Consider the following 21,297-nt stretch of genomic DNA (forward strand, 5'->3'; position numbering starts at 1 on the left):
TCAGGTTTGGAGGGCAAATGGTAGGCTGTGACTTTTTCCAACACAGAGGCTGTTGGGATACATCACAAGAAAAAGGGAGAAGGGCTCTAAATTGCTCCCACAAAAGCAAATTTAAGGGAGTGCAGTGCTCCCAAGTGTGAAGACAGCTGACTGGGTTAAGGTAAAGAAATGACTTAGGAGACCAGTTTTATTGTTTTACTTTGTCTTAACAGTTCTGTGGCTTGCTTTTTCAATTCTGTTGTTTCTTATTAGTGTCTATCAGTGCTGTCCAAGAGAAGTAATGTAAGCTGTATTTTATATTTTCTGATAGCTGCATTTAAAAATATAAAAAGAAATAGATAAAATTAATGTTTCATATAACCCAATATAACCAAAATATTATCACTTCAGCATGAAATCAACATGAAAACTACTAACAGGAGTTTTACATCCTTTTTTTTTCATACTAAGTCTTCAACATCCTGTATATTTATGTTATTGTTGTTCAGTAGCTCAGTCATGTCCAACTCTTTGTGACCCCATGGACTGCAGCACGCCAGGCTTCCTTATTCTTCACCATCTCCCGGAGTTTGCTCAAACTCATGTCCATTGAGTCAGTGATGCCATCCAACCATCTCATCTTCTGATGCACCCTTCTCCTCCTGCCCTCAATCTTTCCCAGCATTAGGGTCTTTTCCAGTGAGTCAGCTCTTCCCATCAGGTGGCCAAAGTACTGGAGCTTCAGCATCAGTCCTTTCAGTGAATATTCAGGACTGATTTCCTTTAGGATTGGCTGGTTTGCTCTCCTTGCTGTCTAAGGGACTGTCGACAGTCTTCTATCTCAATTGTAATGCTACATTTTTATCAGAAACACCTGATATGTATTTAGATTTCACATAGTTTATGCTTGAACAGGTAAATTCACAAACTTAAGTTGTTCCAAGGTAAAAAGTTTCCAACATCTGAACTGAGTAACCCATTTCTAAATTGAAATTGAAAATAAAATTTTCAATTCCATTCCTCTGCCACCCTCGCCACGTTTCAAGGGGCTACAGGAGGGGACCACATAGGACTCAGACAACCATCCCTGTCCCACCATCACAGGATTCATTGCTCCCTCCAACTGCCCACGGAATAGAAAAACTGGGCAATAACAGTCAGCCATAAGGAGAAAAAAAAAATTCCTTCACTATCCAAAACTGTCCTGAAATTCAGCTTATTGAATATAGAAATGGAAGAAACTTTTTAAAAATAGATTTGACCGATGAGTTTATTACTTGGGACAAATTAGCAAGTATTTGCAAAAGGGATCTGAATAACTTGAACACTTTTATCTTATTTAATCTTCACACTATCCTGGGAGGGGGGAGCTGTACTTTTCTCATATTCCTATTTTATTGAATAGGAATCAGAGGTTCAGAGAGGTTAGAGCTATTAAGTGAAGTGCAGAGAAACTGGGCTTTCTTTTTTTTCTGTAATTTTTACTTTTTGGCCGCGTCATTTGGCATGTGGGATCTTAGTTCCCTGACCAGAGATTGAACCCACACCCCTTGCACTGGAAGTGCGGCATGTTTACCATTGGACTCACAGGGAAGTCCGAGAAACTGGGCTTAACTAATGAATGAAATTAACTCTCAGGAGATAACTCTGGATTCTGTGCAAAACCATCGTTCAGCCAGTCAAGTAATTACAGATACTGATTCCCTTGTACTACCACCACTACTAACTACTAGGACACTGCAGTCGTGTCCGACTCTGCGACCCCACAGACGGCAGCCCACCAGGCTCCCCCGTCCCTGGGGTCTCCAGGCAAGAACACTGGAGGGGGTTGCCATTTCCTACTCCAGTGCGTGAAAGTGAAAACTGAAAGTGGATTCCCTTGTAGAGTTCAGGAAAGACAAAGCATGCTGACGAAGTATTCATCTACACAGCTCTCCATCTGTGTTGTAAGCGCCATAAGCGATAAATCCTTCACTTTCAGTGGTGAAGGATTTCTTTCCCTCTCACAGGACAAAGAATCTCTGGGGGTGAGTCCCAGCAATCAGCAGTTACAAAAGCTATGTGGGTGGTTGTCACGTAAAATGAGGGTTGACAGCTATAGGACTAGACCTCAAATCTGAGTTGGCACCAGAATAGCCTGGGGTTGGGGGCTTGGCTGGGCTCCACTCCCAGAGTTTCTGTCAGGTAGCCCCAAATTTGCAGCTCTAATAAGTTCCCCAGGAATGCTAAGTGGCTGGTCCAGACAATGCACTTGGAGAACGACCAAACTAAAAGAAAGATAAATGTACTTAAGTGAGATGAAGAAAAGCACCACCACAAAGTCTTTTACGAACCCTGTTGTATAGGGCAATTTACTAGGCCTGCGATGGTATCAGCAGAGGGCCCCTAGGAGATAACTGCTGCAATCTGAGATGGATTGAATGCCACAGGCTTGGCCTTCTTCTGCTTTAAGGTCAGAAGATGCAAAAAGGCAGACCAAAACACCCAGAAGCTACTGAAGCTTAAACCTAAGGGACCCCTTCCCTGTATGAGTCCCTTTCAAGGCCTGGCAATATGTTCCCAGTGTATGTACGTATATTTTTGTTTGTTTTGGTCTTTGTAAAATTTGTAAAGTAAAAAAAAAAAAAAAAAAAATTTTTTTAAGGAGGGTTCCCATATACTTCTGTATAACCCTCAGTTTCCACAAAACTTGGATCTGTCCTTAGAAGTCTCTTACCTTGTTCGTACCTTCCATCACAAGTATGTTTAAGAACTTCCTGTTATCTCTCAGTAATATACAAAACAGCTTTCACTAATAGATTTCTACAACATGTTTAATGGCTTTGTAATATGTACTCAAAAATGTACTCAGCCAATTTTTTTTTTTTTTACTGTAATCCTAAAGTGGTTTCTAGTTTTCATATATTTAAGAATATCACCAGGGTGAATATCCTTAAGGCTAAATATTTTCACCCATCCTTATTTCCTAAGTATTCCTCTAAGTGTTGATATGTACCATATGCATTTGCTTTTTGTAATTATAATGTCATATAATTTTGTAACTTGAATCTCTCTCCACTTAATTTATTAAATGCACTTTCCCAGTTGCTGCATAATTTTTTAAGCTTAGTATTTGTAAGAACTCTAGAACATTCCTCTCTGTGGATGGAATAATTTATTTGCATACTCCTCCAAAATATGGGTTGCTCTCCATTTTTTATTAATGTAAATAATATGACCAAAAAATTCTATGTTTTAGATTCTTTCCTTCACATAACTTCCCTTAAGTGGATCAAAAATTGTAACAGTGGCTAACCCAATAGAATTATTTATTAAACAGGTTGATAGTAGAGAAATGAATGTGTGAACAGGGCTCACAATGGGCTTGAAAGTTATCAAAGCCTCAAAGATAAGTAACATTTACCACATTATACCTGGAGCCATGAAATGAGACCTCTGTCTGATTGAGGACTTGCTTGACTATTTGAGAGAATTCTTCCACAGCGAGGAACAAGCTGTACAGACTCTTTTTGACCAACTTTGGCGAAATGACTTAGAAATACATTTTAAAAAATGAATAATAACGATATTATGGTCTCCTTTAAATGAGGTTGGCATAGCCGCTCCATCTTAACCACGACCTAAGCACTGTTTTGTTTCTGGTATTGAGTGGCCATATTCCTAATCAAACACTCCAGCTCTCACATGACCAAGGAGACGCAGATGCTAGTCAGTAAACTGGGTCTCAATTTAGATAATTTTTGCCCATAGGACACAAGCTAGTTAGTTATTTAGCCTACATCAGATCCAAGTTCATGACTGGTCTTGGCGTGGTTCTCCAACCACTTCAGCTAATGAACTACAGACACCAAATAACTTCACAGCATGGATACAAAACCCAGTTGGGTTGTACATAACAAGCCAGGCCCTCTGATGATGCTTGTTAATGTCATATAACACAACCAGAAGTGGCCAAGAGGACATTCAGGCCACTCTGAAGGAAACCCACCCAGAAAATCCCTCTGCCCATCTATTTCTGTCCACATGGGGAGAGTAGTAAATATTGAGCAAACAGGAGCCAGAGGAATGAGGGGGGTGTGGGTGGGGCTGTTGACAATGAGCAGTGTTTCCATGCTGCATTCATTCATTCATTCATTCATCACACTCTCTGGAGAAGGGAGCTGGGCTGGATGCTGTAGACAGAGCAGGCACAATGATCTCTTCCTGCCTACCATGGTTCTCTGTGTGGGAAGGGCAGAAGTGGCTTTCCAAATGCACTCCAAAATGCAGGAATCTATAGTACCAGGGTCCCACGACTATGGGACTTACTTGAACACTCAGCAGAACTTACCAAACAACCCATCTTCCAGCTCTTCATGGGGCACAGCTGATGCCCTGAGACCCGTCCCAGGGCCAGATCCACCACTCAGGGATAGCTGTGCCCCTAACAGTCAAAGGCACAGCCAGGCTGGCCTAAGTCCAGCCCTTTGTAATTTTCAACACAAAAAACTGTACACACATTCCTTAAGTCGCAGGTCCCAATGTATCTGCAGGTCCGGATCTTCCAGGAACAGGTCTAACTGCTTTGCTTTGCTTTGCTTTTCATGTTCTCCGCCCCAGTTAATCTCTGACACCAAAGGATTTCAGACCAATCAGTGGGAATCCAGCTACTGGGCTTTACCAGAACATGTTTTGGTCATAGTTTATCCATAATTATCACTGGTTAGTTGCCATGGTACTATGGAAAGAGGAATTTGAAATCCAATCTCAGGACTTGACTTGCTGGAATATTTTGCAGCTCCGCCAGCCAACACCTGTGCACAGCAGACACTACAGACACTGTGGGGAAGGCGTGGCTTGGGGAGGCGTGGCTTTGGGGAGGGCGTGACTTGTGGAAAGGCGTGGTTTGTGGAGAGGGCATGGCTTGTGGAGAAGGCGTGGCTTGTGTGGGAAGGCATGGCTTGTGGGGCCAGAGTCCCCAGGCCCCCAGGCACCAATCCTGGTTCCTGCTTCACCTTTCTGATTTGGACAGATGTTATGTTGATCCTATAATTCACATGTTCACGTCCTCACCCCCTTATTGCCTTATTTAGAAATAGGGTGGTGACAGGTGTGATTAGCTAAGATGAAGTCATTCTGAAGAAAGGTGAGCCCCTAATCCAATAATAGTGGTGTCCTCATGAAAAGGGGAAATTTGGACAGAGACCCACACACAGAGAATGTGTGTGAAGATGAAGGCAGAGATCTGGGAGATGCACGCCTAAGCCAAGAAAATGCCAAAGATTGCCAGCAAACCAGCAGAAGCGAGGAGAGGTGCGGGGAACACATTCTTCCTCATGGCCCTCCATCCTGCTGACACCTTGATCTCAGACTCCCGTTGTCCAAGAGTATGAAACAATACATCTCTGTTATTTAAGCCGCTCCATTTATACTACTTGTTACAACCGTGCTAGCAATCTAACACAGCAAGTTACTATGTCACAGCTTTCTCATCTGTAAAATGGGGATAAGAAAGGTACTCCTCTAACAGAGACAAGTAGCAGATTACAATTTGTTGTTTAGAACAATGCCTGGCAGAGCAGTGCATTTGAATGTTAACATTCTCCAAACATTCTTTTTTAATCAAGGAGATTCTCACTCTTTTTTTTTTTGGTCTTAAACCTCTTGAAGTTTCCCACAAAGCTGCTTAGTGAAAGGCGAGTGTGATAACAGCCCACGCCAGATTTCTCAGGAGATGGGGAGTACGCTCCCTTGGCTGGCGTGAGGCAGGGTGTGGTGCAACAGGAATCATCTTCTCTGCTCTTGGTCTCACACCCACTCAAGGCACCATATCCCTTCCCTCCCCACAGCAGCCACCACCGGAGCCTCGGCCCTAGAGTCCTGGCCCTTTCCTCCCATTAGTCTCTCAAAAACCTAAACCGTCCTACCACTCCAAATGCAATCATCTTCAACCCTCATTCTGCAACTTTATCAACACCACCCGCCCTTCGTTTCCAGTGCTGTGCAGAAGTCCATCCCTCCCACCTAAACTCAGTTATTCGTTTCATCTCCCTCTTTTCGATCTTTCCTCTGGACAGCCCCCCACCAGTATTGACTTCCTTTCTTAATCCTAACCTACCAGTCAAGAAGGCCCAGGCCCAAACTCACCCTTTCCAATGAAGCCCTCCCTTAACCCTTATAGTATTTATCACTGGGGCTCCTGGTTTTGTTTTGAATGACACAAGCCTTCTGTTGCTGTATCTGTTTCATGCATGTCAATCACAGTATCTCAACCAGACAGTAAACTTAGAGACCATTCATGCATCTCACACGACTGAAGACCTACTAATGCCAGGCACCAGGCAAGGCAGCAGGGTTAACAGGTACCATTGGGTAGTACTTATTGAAAACTTACTATGTGCCAGACTTTATCCTAATCCTCACAATGATGCTGGAAGGTGCTGGCATCACCCTGGTTTACAGATGAGAAAATCAAAGATGAGAGATGATGTAACCTGTCCAATATTTCATAGATAGTAAAGGATAAAACTGGGACAAGATAAACAGGGTTGAGAAATAGTATAATGGGTCAGCTGTAACCAGACCCCAAAGAATGTGAATTAAGGCACTGCCCATTTGGAAGGATGCTAATAATTATATACAGGCGTACATCAGCGATATTATGGGTTCAGTTTCAGACCACTGTAAAAAAGCAAATATTGCAATAAGGCAAGTCAGGAACTTTTTGGTTTCCCAGTACATATAAAAGTCATGTTTACACTATAGTCTATTAAATATGTGATAGAATTATGTCTAAAGAAACAATGTGCATAACAGTGAAAAATTATAAAACAAAAAACAATTACAACAGCATTATAAAAGATGACAGATCATGACAACAAATACAACAATAATGAAAAGGTTTGAAATATTGTAAGAATTACCTAAGTATGACACAGAGAAATGAAGTGAGCAAATGATGTTGGAAAAATGGTGCCAAAAGACTTGCTCGATGCAGCGTTGCCATAAACCTTCAATTTTCTTAGAAAAAATAAGCAATATCTGAAAAGCACAATAACATGAGGCATGCTTGTATATGATATATATATATTATATATCATATATGACAAGGTGATACATATTAACCACTGACATCCTTCCAAATGGGCACTGCCTTTATTCTTTGGAGTCTGGTTATATATCCATATCTGAAGACAGAGCTAGCTGTACCATACATTAATGACTTAAATTAAATAGGCATGCCTACTAAGTTTTGGGGATTCCCAGGTGGCTCAGTGGTAAAGAATCTACCTGCAATGCAGGAGACACAGGAGATGCAGGTTCGATCCTGGGGTTGGGAAGATCCCCTAGAGGAGGGCATGGCAACACACTCCAGTATTCTTGTCAGGAAAATTCCATAGGCAGAGGAGCCAGGCCAGCTGCAATCCATGGGGTTGCAAAGAGTCAGACATGACTGAGTGGCTGAGCAGGATAAGATGGATGACAATGTGATTATGGTAAGAGTTAGAATTTAATGCAAAAACCAGAGCAACAGAATTACTGAACAAACTTAACTAAGAAAATAAAATTTAACTGGGATAAATATAGTGTCTTGCATTTGGATTCAAATATTCAACAGCCCAAGCCCACAAAGAGAATGAAAAGGCTTTGCAAGCAACAGAGGTAGAAAAGAATAGTAAACTATGAATGAAAAGGGGAATGCAGGAAAAAAAAAAAATTATGTCAGGTTATAGTAATAAAGCTACATGACTGAGAAGTGGAAAATGCCACTATTTTAAGTTCTTTTGCAACAAATCTAATGTTTTGCTCAGAATTCTAAGCCTCAGCTTGAAAGTATGTCAAACGGGCATATATGTTCAAATGAAACTGATATAATTAAGAATCCTCATGTTTCACAATTTCATCGATTGCATACTGACCAAATGAATGTATGCACTTTAGTGTAACCTACAACTAAGTTTAAAATGTATAATTGTAGGCTGACATCACTCCCAAACTTCCCTGTGAAGGTATAGGATCAGGTCAGGACAGTTCCCATCGCCACAAACAATCTCAGAATGATGACTGTATGGTATACTTAACACAGGTCCTTTTAATCCCACTTCTTATCAAACCCAACCTATTAATGGACTAAAAGGAAAAACCTAATTGACATTAGGTTTAATGTCACCAGTTGGTAACACTTAGGAGCAGTTTCCATTTCAAACATGGAAAAAGCACTTCACGTCACATGAACAGCATGTCCACCAACAGAACAATGGAGAATTGGACAAATGGCAACCAATGTTCAGAACCGGGGTAAAAGCAGTCAAAACGAACAACATATGACACACCTTTACCACCTAACTCTTCAGATGAAACTCACTGTGGAAACTGCCTGTGGCCAAGTGTAATGGTTTTCCAGGGCTGCCACCGTAAAATACCACTAACTGGGTGGCTTAAAACAACAAAAATGTACTGTCTCCCAGTTCTGGAGGCTAGAAGCCCAAGATCAAGGTGTCCGCAGGGCTGTTTCCTCCTGAGGGCTAATCTGCTCCACACCTCTCTCCTCACTTCTAGGGGTCTGAAGACAATCTTTGGTCTTACAGGTGCATCACAGAGTTCCCCGCCTTCATCTCCACGTGGTGTTCTTCCTGTCTCTACACATAGTCTTCCCTCTGCCCAGGTCTGTGTCCGAGCATCCCCTTTTCGTAAGGACATCAGTCATATTGGATTAGCACTCATCTTAATAACTTCATTCTAACTTAATTACCTCTATTAAGATCCAATTTCCAAATAAGGTCACATACTGAGGACCTCAGTATGTGACTTCAATATATCTTTTGGGGGATGGGTAGCAATCCAACCCAGATCACTGAGTTAATCTACTCCAGGACCCATTCCTCCTATCGCTTGAGGTGTCGCTGGTTTCATGGCTGCCATCCGGAGAGAGTGCTTTCCTCTCAGAATTCCTTCACTTTTCACTTTTTCTGCATTGGAGAAGGAAATGGCAACCGACTCCAGTGTTCTTGCCTGGAGAATCCCAGGGACGGGGGAGCCTGGTGGGCTGCCGTCTCTGGGGTCGCAGAGTCGGACACAACTGAAGTGACTTAGCAGCAGCAGCAGCAGCAGCAGCTAGGTAGGGGCATGTGATTAAAGCTCCAGTAAGTTCCATGTGAGGGGAGAATGATTTGTGTGACTTTGGGGTCACATCCTTTAAAAAAAGAAGATGCTATTAGACTTCCTTGATGGTTCAGTGGCTGACTCCACGCTCCCAATGCAGGGGACCTGGATTCCACTCCTGGTCAGGTAACTAAGATCCCACATGCTACAACTAAGACCTGGCACAGCCAAATAAATAAATTTTTTTTTTTTAAAAAGGAGATGCTTGGGGTTCATTCTCCCTCTTTCTGGTTCTCACATACAGAATATGCACCATGAACAGCCTAGACCAGCACTGTCCAAAGGAATTAGTAAGATATAAGGCATTTTAAAGTTTCTAGGAGCCATATTAAAGAAGAAGGAACAAGGGGAGTGAATTTTAAATTTACTTAATTCATTGTCTGGAATATTAGCATTTCAATGTGTAATTATAAATATTATTAAGGTATTTGGCACATTTATTATTTGGTACTAAATCTTTGAAATCTGGTGGGTATCTCACATTTATGGAATACCTCCATTTGGACTAGCCACATTTCAAGTGCTCAAGAGCCACAGGCAGCAAGCGCCTACTACAAAACACAGTGCAGCTCGGGAGGGCAGCAGAAGGACATTATAGAGGGGCCTGGGTCCCTGGACGAGTCCACGAAGCAGACCTGTCCTGCTGGCTCTGGAGTGTTGGAAATGTTTACTTAAGGAAACAGTTCTATCTATCCAATTTCACGTATCTTGTTATCACAGCCTACCCCATATCATAATAAATATGTCCTCTGGGGTCTCCCAGAAGGACCCTGCAGCTTCTCAGTTATGAAACAACCCTTTAAAGCATGGACGCTGACTCTCGTGGAAAAATAAAGAAACCTCCAAAATCACTGCCCCAGTTTGAAAAATTACCATAGAAACATTCTCAGCATTGAAAAATACATTTCAAAATAAACCCATCCCAGGAGAACATGTGGTTCCTCAGACTTTTTTTGTTCTTTTCCCACATTATAAATCTCTGCACCTCTCGGTTAGTCAGCCCACTGGACAGCCCAAGAGGAAGGAGGAAGGGAGATACCATGTCCTTCAGCCTCCTGAGAAGATAGAAAATGAAATCCTTTCAGGCAGTGCTTCTTAAAAAGTGAAACTAATTTCACATGGTAACAACTAATAATTGGAAAACCAAGTCAATCAGAACATACTGACTTTCCTTGTTTAAAGGGAGATGGGGACTCAAAAGGAAAGTCAATGCTTGTCACTCATGTCATCTTAATAGACACTGCGCCTTCAACTCATGCTGACACCTGCTGCCACAGAAATGCAAAGAACCACCTCCTATGGCAAAGATCTGTGCAAAGAAACTCAACTGAAAAATCTCCATGGAATGAATTCAGAAGCAACTCCTATTTCACTTCAAAAGAAAAATTACATACCAGAATTTGTCAAGCAAAAAACACCGATGCCAGCCATAGTTCAAGATGATTAGGTAATTATTTTCAGAATAAAGAGATAAGAGGTAATAACCTAGATGATTCTCTACTTGTGGAGACGATCAGATTTCCCCAAGTTTAGGGGCCAGCTTCTGAGTTCCATATCGGTTTCCAGCTACAGCTGGAATGATATCAGGTTTAACCAAGAATTTCTGCAATTATGGTCTGGGGTAACTAGAGTGATAACCATTCTGCCTTCTTGCTTTTCTTTTTCTTTGGAATGTTTTTGTTTGCTGCCTCCTGTACAAATTTACAGAACTCCATCCACAGTTCTTCAGGTACACTGTTTACAAGTTCTAATACCTTGACAAACGAAGACTGTGTTGAAAAGCAGAGACATTACTCTGCTGACAAAGATCTGTATCAGTTCAGTTCAGTTGCTCAGTCGTGTCCAACTCTTTGAGACCCCGTGGAATGCAGCATGCCAGGCCTCCCTGTCCATCACCAACTCCCAGAGTTTACTAAAACTCATGTCCATGGAGTAGGTGATGCCATCCAACCATCTCATCCTCTGTCGGTAGTCCCCTTTTCCTCCCACCTTCAACCTTTCTCAGCATCAGGGTCTTTTCCAATGAGTCAGTTCTTTGCATCAGGTGGCCAAAGTATCGCAGTTTCAGCTTCAGCATCAGTCCTTCCAATGAATATTCAGGACTGATTTCCTTTCGGATGGACTGGTTGGATCTCCATGCAGTCCAAGGGACTTCAAGAGTCTTCTCCAACACCACACTTCAAAAGCATCAATTCTTCGGTGCTCAACCTTCTTTGTAGTCCAACTCTCACATCCATACATGACTACTGGAAAAACCATAGCGCCAACTAGACAGACCTTTGTTGGCAAAGTAATATCTCTGCTTTTTAATATGCTGTCTAGTGTGGTCATAACTTTCCTTCCAAGGAATAAGCATCTCTTAATTTCATGGCTGCAATCACCATCTGCAGTGATTTTGGAACCCCAAAAATGAAGTCTGTCACTGTTTCCACTGCTTCCCCATCTATTTGCCATGAAGTGATGGGATTGGATGTCATGATCTTAGTTTTCTGAATGTTGAGCTTTAAGCCAACTTTTTCACTCTCCTCTTTCACTTTCATCAAGAGGCTCTTTAGTTCTTCGCTTTCTGCCATAAGGATAGTGTCATCTGCATATCTGAAGTTAATGATATCTCTCCTGGCAATCTTGATTCCAGCTTGTGCTTCCTCCAGCCCAGTGTTTCTCATGATATACTCTGCATATAAGTTAAATAAGCAGGGTGACAATATACAGCCTTGACATACTCCTTTCCCTATTTGGAACCAGTCTGTTGTTCCATGTCCAGTTCTAACTGTTGCTTCTTGACCTGCATACAGATTTCTCAAGAGGCAGGTCAGGTGGTCTGGTATTCCCATCTCTTTAAGAATTTTCCACTGTTTGTAGTGATCCACAAGGTCAAAGGCTTTGGCATAGTCAATAAAGCAGAAATAGATGTTTTTCTGGATCTGTATAGTCAAGGCTATAGTCTTCACAGTGATCATGTACAGTTGTGAGAACTGGACTGTAAAGAAGGCAGTGCACTGAAGAATTGATGCCTTCGAACAATGGTGCTGGAGAAGACTCCCGAGAGTCTCTTGGACAGCAAGGAGATCAAACCAGTCAATCTTAAGGGAAATCAACCCTGAATACTCATTGGAAGGACTGATGCTGAAGCTGAAGCTCCAGTATTTTGGTCATCTGATGTGAACAGCTGACTCACTGGAAAAAAGCCCTGTTGCTAAGAAAGATTGAGGGCAGAAAGAGAAGAGGGCATCAGAGGATGAGATGGCTGGATGGCATCACCAGTGCAATGGACATGAACTTGGGCAAACTTCAGGAGATGGTGAAGGACAGGGAGGCCTGGCATGCTGTGGTCGGTCCATGGGGTCTCAAAGAGTCAGACACAGCTGGGCGACTGAACAACTAGAATGAGGTTGTGGTCTAGTTAGCCAGTAGTGGGGCTTCCATTTAGAATTAGAATTAGTTTTCTGAACTACAGAGGAAGAGCAGAAAGCAGCAGCATCTGTCCTCTCTTGCTTCGCAAGTTCAGTTTCAAGTGCATCTGCCTCCCACAAAGCAACCCAGAGCCTCCTCTGCCCGGGGAACGACACTATCCGTGAGCTTTGCCGCCACAGTGGCAAGCGCTGATAATGACAAAATCAATCCATGGGTCTTTATCTATTTATTAAATAAAGCATTTAATGCTCTAAAGCATTAGAGCATTGAAGCAAAATTCACTTTCTGCAGTCTGCAGCTTTGAAACTTAAGAAAGGGAATGCCCTGTGTCAACAACTATTGCTCTGGCACCAAGAGAAACTGGGATTCAGATCTCTCTGCCATTTATCAAACGTGCAACTTCAAGTAACTTTTAATCAAAAGTTACTTAACCTCTCTCAACCTTAACTTCTCTTTGTAAATTGCTATTACAGGAATGGTCTTTATTGGATACAATTTTGTAAGCATTACATGTGAAGGATTTTGGTACAGTGCCTGGCACATGGCAAGAATTAAATCAATGGGAACTCTTCTCCTAATTTCTCTTGTAATAGGTCAGTGATCAATACATGTTTACTCGTGTGATTGTATTTATTCTTGTGATTAACATTATGTTTAGGCACTGCCCCTTCATGGATCACAGCCTTGTCATGGCGAAGGGGCTTGTGCAACTCAGCGAAGCTATAAGCAATGCTGTGCAGAGCCATTCAAGACAGACAGGTCACAGTGATGAGTTCTGACAAAACATGGTCCACTGGAGGAGGGAATGGCAAACCACTCCAGTATTCTTGCCTAGAGAACTCCATGGACGGTAGGGAAGGCAAAGAGATATGACCATTCAGAAGATACGGCCACCTGATCCAAAGAGTCAACTCATTGGAAAAGATCCTAATGCTGGGAAAGGTTGAAGGCCAAAGAAGGGGGCGGCAGAGAATGAAATGGTTAGATAGCATCACTGACTCAATAAACATGAATTTGAGCAAACTCCGGGAGACAGTGGAGGACAGAGGAGCCTGGCGTGATGCAGTCCACGAAATTGCCAAGAGTCAGAAACGACTTAGCAACTGAACAACAAAATTAGGCACCAACACCCATTAAAAAATTGTGATACTCCGGCCTCACTTTATTAGACACTGAAAATGTACAGTCCAAAAGATGAAGAAACTGTGAAGCTAAAGTTTATGAGCACACGTGCTCAGCTGGGGGTGCCAGGGCTTTGGGGAATCTGTTCTAGGACAGAAAAGGATGGAGGCATGTTTGGGGCTGAACTGTGAGCCCCACGCCTGACACACACCTTGTGAAATTGATCAGTTGAAGTCTTAAGTACTCAGAATATGACCTCATCTGGAGATAGGGTCTTTACAAAGGTCATCAAGTTAAAATGAGGTCCTTAGGGTGGGCCCTAATCCAATAAGGCTGGTTTTCTCATGAAAAGGAGAATTCGAAGAGAACAGAGACAAGTAGAGTGATCGCCATGTGAAGATGAAGGTAGAGACCAAGGTGATGCATCTCAATGACTGTCAGCAAACCACCAAACAAAGCTGAGAGAGACACGGATCAGATTCACCTTCACAGCCCTCAGGGGGCAGGAAGCAACCCCACCAACACCTTGATCTCAAACTTCCGGTCGCCAGAACTGTGAGATAATACACCACTGTTGTATAAGCCACTCAAGGCATGTTCACAGCAAGTCTAGGTAACTAATGGGTTTCCCTCGTGGCTCAGTGGTAAAGAATCCACCTGCCAATGCTGGAGACAGGGGTTTGATCCCATGGTATGGAAGATCCCCTGGAGTAGGGAATGGCAACCCACTTCAGTATTCTTGTCTGCAAACTCCCATGGACAGAGGAGCCTGGCGGGCTGCAGTCCACGGGGTTGCAAAAGATTCAGACGACTGAGGGATAGACTTTCACTCCCCCCACCCCCACCCCAGGAAATTAATACAAGGTAAAATCAGGCAGCAGTGGATTCCTCACTAAGATGGGCTGACAGGACCTGGAAACTATGTAGCGTGACACATTCTCTGCTCAAGTTTACAAGAGACTCAGGCCTCTTCCCCAAAAGGTCACCTCTGATGTATTTTTAAATCTATGGGGGGAAAAAAGAGGCTAAGCTTTACAATAGATTTAGCCAAGGTTCCTCTGTCAAAAGAGGCTCAGATTTTAAAAACTTTTCTTTTCTTTTTTTTTTTTTTGCATGTGAGGTGGGGGAGGGAGGCATGGGCATCTGTAAAAACTTATTATAAACAACTAAAAACTTGAAAAAATACCTTGGCAAAGATGCCGATTATTGACCTTCACAAGAGCCACTCTCTCAACAGGCAACAAATTCAAACTCCTGTCTAAGCAGGATGTGTCTGGTTCCTCAAGATTCATGGGGCGTGTGCATTCTTTGGCTGAAAGCTGCCATCATTAGTAGCTGCTCCATAAAGAAATACCATTAATTTAATCTCTCATGGACACAGCCATTTCAAACTGGATGCCTCTTTTTTCCCCCCTAAATGGAATGTCCACTGCTTCCCTGTTGCAGTGGAAAACATAATTGGGAACAAATCTTTCATAAAATTAAGCACACACCCACAAAGTAAACTCTGAAGGCCTGGAACATGTTGGAGAGGCAGTTCTCAAGATTTGTTACAAAGAGCTCTCAACCCTTTTTTCGCATCCCTCAACCCCCACCCCTTTCACTCAAGGCACTAAAAATTGGCATTTACAAAGAAATTCCAGAAGCCTGAGCATTTTATTAGCAAAGGGAAATCCCAACCTTCTTGGCTTCATTTCTCATGATGACAGCTCATTTTTCCAAGTGGAACCACGTACTGGTTGCTGCAAATATTTAAAGAGGTAAAGAAGCTACTTTCAAACTAGTCATAAAAGAAAGAAATGATGATGATTTAGAACCCTGTACTTACTTTACAAGCATAAAAAGTCAAGTACATCCATTTTTTAGACTAGAATGAAAAATTTACAGTGCTCTTCTGCAAAGACTCAGAGCCATGCCATGGGCATTCTCTTGGGCTCCTGAAGTGTCACTGCTGTGCAGGGCAAGGGCTGTTTTTGGAAAGCGAGTCCACCCACTGTGCCTCACGACTTGCTCGCCAGCATTACCCTCTCCTCCTCTCCTAACCATCCTTCCAATCCTATGCCTCCCTGAGGCCTAGAAGAAGCTTCAGCTCCATAAACCTCCTACCAATTTTCCCATTTCCAGTGATTCACTCCTCTTTGAAAATCTGTAGCATTTATCATTCAGGTCTCCTAATTTAACAACTGGTTATATCATCCTGGATATCCTATTAATATCTATATTCTATAGGATTTGTATTTTGCCTTAGTTATTGCCTGTGTGTAGTTTTTCTCCTCCCACGTGGGTTTTTGAGTTTCTTCAAGACAACCAGCATCCCGCGTATTTCTCCAGTATCCCTTCCAGTACCTAACCCAGTTCAAAGATGACCAAATCAAGTTAGAAACAGGAATTGGAAAATGTCACCTATATTAGGGGAACATTTGTTAAGCTCCATGACTTTCTTTGGCCTCTGTGGGTTACCTGCAGGCTCCCTACTAAGTTTAGGGATGGAAGCCACTAGACAAGGATGGTATCTAACCACAGCCCAAAGACACAGGCTAGGTCCTTCCCCTAGGTCACGCACAGAAACTCAGCCACCTGAGTCCAGCATTCTGGAAAGGACGCTCGGAAGAAACCTCTGCCTGCCTGATGGTCCTAGTGCATGCAGCACAATGACCTTAAAGGCGTCCACGGGGGCTCCTCTGGGCCACGCTTGTCCTTTCTCACTCTTGGGTTTTACGCTCAATGGTCACAAACTCATTTGGCTGCAAGACCTCCCAGACACAGGCTGGCTGAAATGTGATCATGCCCGCGGGTCACCTGCCTTCTCTTTATGAGAGCACGAACATGATCTGCTGTCCCTCTTCCTCCTACCCCCCAGAAACACAAAGGGCCTTTTCTTTCTCCTTCTCTTAGCCTCCCACAAAGACTAGCGGGCAAATTTGATGGGTGGGTTTAGGGTTATTCTCTAAGAGACACCACTCACTTCGGGTAAAGAAAATTACAGTTTGGCTCATTGCACTGAATGTAAACAGTTTAGAACTTGTTTTTCTTGTAACAAGTGACACATGGGGATGCATACACATACACCCAAAAATGAAAGCCTAAAGCACCCAGTGAAAAGCAAAATCCCCCCCAACCCCTCACCCCCGCCCCCAACCCACTACCAGTTCTGTGTCCCTCCCGAGAGATAGCAACTTAGTTACCAGGTTATTTTGCCCTCCAGACCACATAGGCTTTTCTGCCTACTTCTCATTGTGTTTGCTTTTTTTATAAACCATAATTATACTATCGACTCATTCTCTACTTTCAATTAGCAATTTCTACATAATAATTTTCTTTTTTTTACTTTTCTGATAGCTCAGTTGGTAAAGGATCCGCCTGCAATACAGGAGACCCGAGCTCGATTCCTGGGTGGGGAAGATCCACTGGAGAAGGGATAGGCTACCCTCTCCAGTATTCTTGGGCTTCCCTCGTGGCTCAGCTGGTAAAGAATCCACCTGCAATGTGGGAGACCTGGGTTAGATCCCTGAGTTGGGAAGATCCTCTGGAGAAGGGCGACCCACTCCAGTATTCTGGCCTGGAGAATTCCATGGTCTGCATAGTCCATGGGGTCACAAAGAGTTGGACACAACTGAGCGACTTTCACTTTTATTTTGCCTTTTAAAACGCTTTTACATGACAATTTACATTTCATCTCCAATTACTTTTCAAAGAAAGGTCATCAGTAGTGAATTTCCCTCTTTATTTTTTCAATAATAATTTTCAATTTTAAAAATATTCAGAGTCAGTAAAAGATTTCACACATGAAATAAAGTTTGCACCAACAAAAATATCACTTTGCAGTCTGTCCTATTTGACTATTTTAAATTTTAGACACAAGTAAAAATTTCCAGTGGTCACATAGAGAATAAGAGAGAACAAGCTGCTTCTTTTGTGTTACAATCACAATGATATCATTTTCATCTAAAATCTACTGCTTAAAGGGAGAAATACATGTTGTAAGAGAGAGAAGGCCCTCACTGCCCAGGTTTGTGCTCTGAAGACCACTTACAGCGCCCGAGCAAGAGGTAGTAACCTTCCCAAGTAAAGCTTGTGGTGAGTCTGAACCTGTCTGCCAACCATACAGCTGAAGTCCTCTCAACTCCAGCATGGATGTCTGTGATTAAGAAAGAGGTAGAAAGATTGTACCAAGCACCTCCAGGATGCCAGGCCTAAAACGTGTGCCTTACAGGCGTTAGAACACTTAACCTTCACAACTTCATGAGGTAATACTATCTTCAGTTTTCAGGCGAGGAGCCTGGGGGTTCAGGAAGGGGAACAGACTTACCCAAGGCCACAGACCTAGGTCTTTAGTAGCTTTTCCAAGCTACTGCCTGGACTGCTGTTTCATAAAATCAGACCTGCATCCACATTTCCTCTTTTGCAAAACCTGGGGGCTGGAATCAGGCTACTTGGGCACAAACACTGACAACTTTTAGCTAGAACAACACAGGCCCAGGCAAGGGACTGGAGCTTCTTGGGTCTCAGTTTCTTCATCTGGAAAATGAGCCTGCCAATAATACTTACCACATAAGGGTTGTAGCAAGATTAAACAAAGTTCACATAATGAGCTTGGCACAGCACCTGACATAAAGTAAATATTTTATAATGGCTAGCTCTTACTATCCTATGGCTGATTAACAAGCTGGGCTTTGAAACGATTTTCTTTTCTGCTTTTATTCCCTCCATCTTGCAGTGGAGGAATGACGCTTTGGGAAGCAATTTGGGGTGAAATTGGGGAGCCATCTGATACCATCTGACCCCATAATGCCAATTTCTTATGCTCTCCTCTCTCAAGCTTGCTCTTCTAACATTTCTTCCCTTTGTGCTAACTGCCAAAATCATAGCCTTTCAACTGCCAAATTCCAGAAGCTTTTAATAGTGTTATTACTGTGACTTTTTTTTCCCCTAAATCATGGAAATATTTCAGTTTTTATTTAAAAAACTAGATTCCAGCAATACCCTCCCTACAGCCACCAGTTTATAAACCTAAAGTGTATGCTCCTATTATTTCCCCCTGCCCCTGTTCATATATCATGGAAGTCTAGACTGATTAAATTTTGCTAAAACAATTTCAGCTTGTACAAATGGAAGCTGCCCAATGGAATGGAAAAGGTATTTGTGAACCTGGTCACACAAGTTATAAACCCGAATCGTCCTGGCTGGGCAACATTTTCCATTTAACTGCCTTTTCCTTATTAACTGAAAGTCCAATGAGATCTAAAGGCTGTAGCATCACTTGGCCAACAAACGAGAAGACGGAAGGGAGTTTTCTCATGGGAGTGGCAGGGCAAGAGGTCAAGGAAGTCAGATGACCAACACTGTCACTCCAGCCAAAGGTTACCTGGACAACTTCGGCCAAGTCACATTCTCTGAGTCTTAGGTAACTTACCTGAAGAATGAGGAAGTGAAGTCCGCTTTTCCCCAAAAACCCTTTCTCCTTAGAGCTCAAACTTCCTTTCGGCATAACAGGATTCTGCAATCATTCCACAAGCACCTCCTCCAGTCTGGGGCTTATCAAGGCAGTAAGTTACACGTCATGATGTAGCCTCAGGAGATAAGCTTCAGCCAAGAGGAGGTATGTGTGTTCGCGTGTGTATGTGCATGTGTGACGTGTTAGCCGTAAGACACGGTCTCCACTCATTGTAAAAATGTGGTTGTGCCAAGCTATCATATAATTCACAGCAAAGCAATAAAATCCAGGTTTACTTTTAATTACCCAATGTTAAATGACAGCCAAGCAAGCCCATTAGGAGGGTGACATCGCTGAGCTTCCATCAAACATCCTTCCATGTATTTCTCCCCTTCAAGAACTCTGCTCCAAGTATCTGCAGCAGCTAGCACAAGACTGGAGCCTCGGCAGGGTTTATGAGCTGACCTTCTGTTATAATAGCATCATATATAATCCTACTGCTATGTTGCTTTTCTCCATTTTCTCCTCTGGGAGACTTTGTCTCATAATTCAGGCATCATCACTGGTTCAGTTCAGTTCAGTCGCTCAGTCGTGTCCGACTCTTTGTGACCCCATGAATCTCAGCACACCACACCTCCCTGTCCATCACCAACTCCCGGAGTTCACTCAAACTCACGTCCATCGAGTTGGTGATGCCATCCAGCCATCTCATCCTCTGTCGTTCCCTTCTCCTCCTGCCCCCAATCCCTCCCAGCAACAGAGTCTTTTCCAATGAGTCAACTCTTTGCATGAGGTGGTCAAAGCACTAGAGTTTCAGCTTTAGCATCACTGGTTACTCCAATCCAAAGGCTTGAATGATGAATAACAAATGAGGAAGAACCCCAGGAATTAAGGGGGAATAAAGGTGCAGGCGGCAATAGATATTGCTGTTTTACCACAAAAGCCTTAACAGAATTTAAGTTTTCTAAATGCCCAACATGAACCGCGTTAACACATAATTCCTTAACCACTCTCTAAAAATGACATTCTGAGTCAGATTTGGGGGTATTTAGAAATGCTGAGGTATTTTACTCTTTTTTTTAAGATGTTAATTTGACTGTTTCTTTCTCTACAAGGCACTGACATCAGAAGTAAAAAAAAAAAAAAAAAAAAAAAGTCCTTTTTAGAAACTATATACACAAAAAGCAAGAACACATCATTCACAAAAGCCACGCTGAGCTGGGCCCCAGAGCACTTGTGACTTACGTAGTTGATTAACCCAGCATCTTATCAAGGTCCAAGGGAGGGTGTTTCTGCAGCCAGACGTGAGTCACAAGTACTTACATCACTCTTCCTGAACTTGGCTTTCAAGCTCTTCATGTTTAGTCCATTCAGCCTTCCACAGCTCTAGAGGAGACCTTCAGCATCTAGCCAGAAGGAGAAAAAAAGAAATTAAGTACCAAGGTTTCCTGGCGCAGATGGTAACGAATCTGCCTATAATATAGGGGACCCAGGTTCGATCCCTCGGGTTGGGAAGATCCCATGGAGAAGGGAATGGCAACCCACTCCAGTATTCTTGCCTGGAGAATCCCATGGACAGAGGAGCCTGGTGGACTACAGTCCACGGGGTCACAAAGAATCAGACATGACTGAGCAACTCACACACACACATGCACAAACTTCAAGGTTTCCAAACAAACACTACAGTGACTCCTTCCCAAGTGGGCTGGGACTTTGGGCCATGGGTAAGCGTCTGGGTTTGAGTTAGGAAGGTGGTCAGGTTTAAGGGCTGGGAAGTGGTACAGAATGTTATGTTCTTTCCATTTGTGATACTCCTTTGAAGCATCCAACATTTTCAAGTTAACTGAAACTTTTCATTTTCTTCCAACTCCTCATTGAAAGTAGAACAAGCTTAAGTAAAGGCTGGCCTGTCACTGCACAAAACTCAGTGCCTAACTCCCTCCTCTCCATCCCCTTCACGGTACAGTTACAGCCTCCGCCTCCTCTGAAAGGGCCACAGGAGTGACGCATACTGAAGCGCAGCTCATATTCCAGATGCCATTCATTCCCTATTTATTTTTCTCAGTGTGTTTTTTTTCCCCCTCATAGATGCACAGGGCAATGAGGGAAAAATGCGAGAAAAAACAAAACCTCCCTCATCAAATACCTCATTCCTCAGGAAGCCACTCAAAACAGTGAAAGACTCTCCCCAGGTCCTCATGGGACCC

General features: G+C 42.9%; 1 protein-coding gene across 11 annotated transcripts in view; it reads right to left on the bottom strand.

The window, feature by feature from the left end:
- Nucleotides 1-21,297, bottom strand: part of RAI14 (retinoic acid induced 14) — a 164,561-nt gene that overhangs the window by 113,273 nt on the left and 29,991 nt on the right. For all 11 annotated transcript variants that reach the window (XM_055554934.1, XM_055554939.1, XM_055554930.1 and 8 more), the window contains one exon: nucleotides 20,414-20,496. In XM_055554934.1, the coding sequence (XP_055410909.1) occupies nucleotides 20,414-20,449 (36 nt within the window). In that variant the 5' untranslated portion in view covers nucleotides 20,450-20,496. The remainder of the gene's footprint in view (nucleotides 1-20,413; nucleotides 20,497-21,297) is intronic.

Source organism: Bubalus kerabau, chromosome 18 (assembly GCF_029407905.1).
Source record: "Bubalus kerabau isolate K-KA32 ecotype Philippines breed swamp buffalo chromosome 18, PCC_UOA_SB_1v2, whole genome shotgun sequence".
Classification (NCBI taxonomy): Eukaryota; Metazoa; Chordata; class Mammalia; order Artiodactyla; family Bovidae; genus Bubalus; species Bubalus kerabau.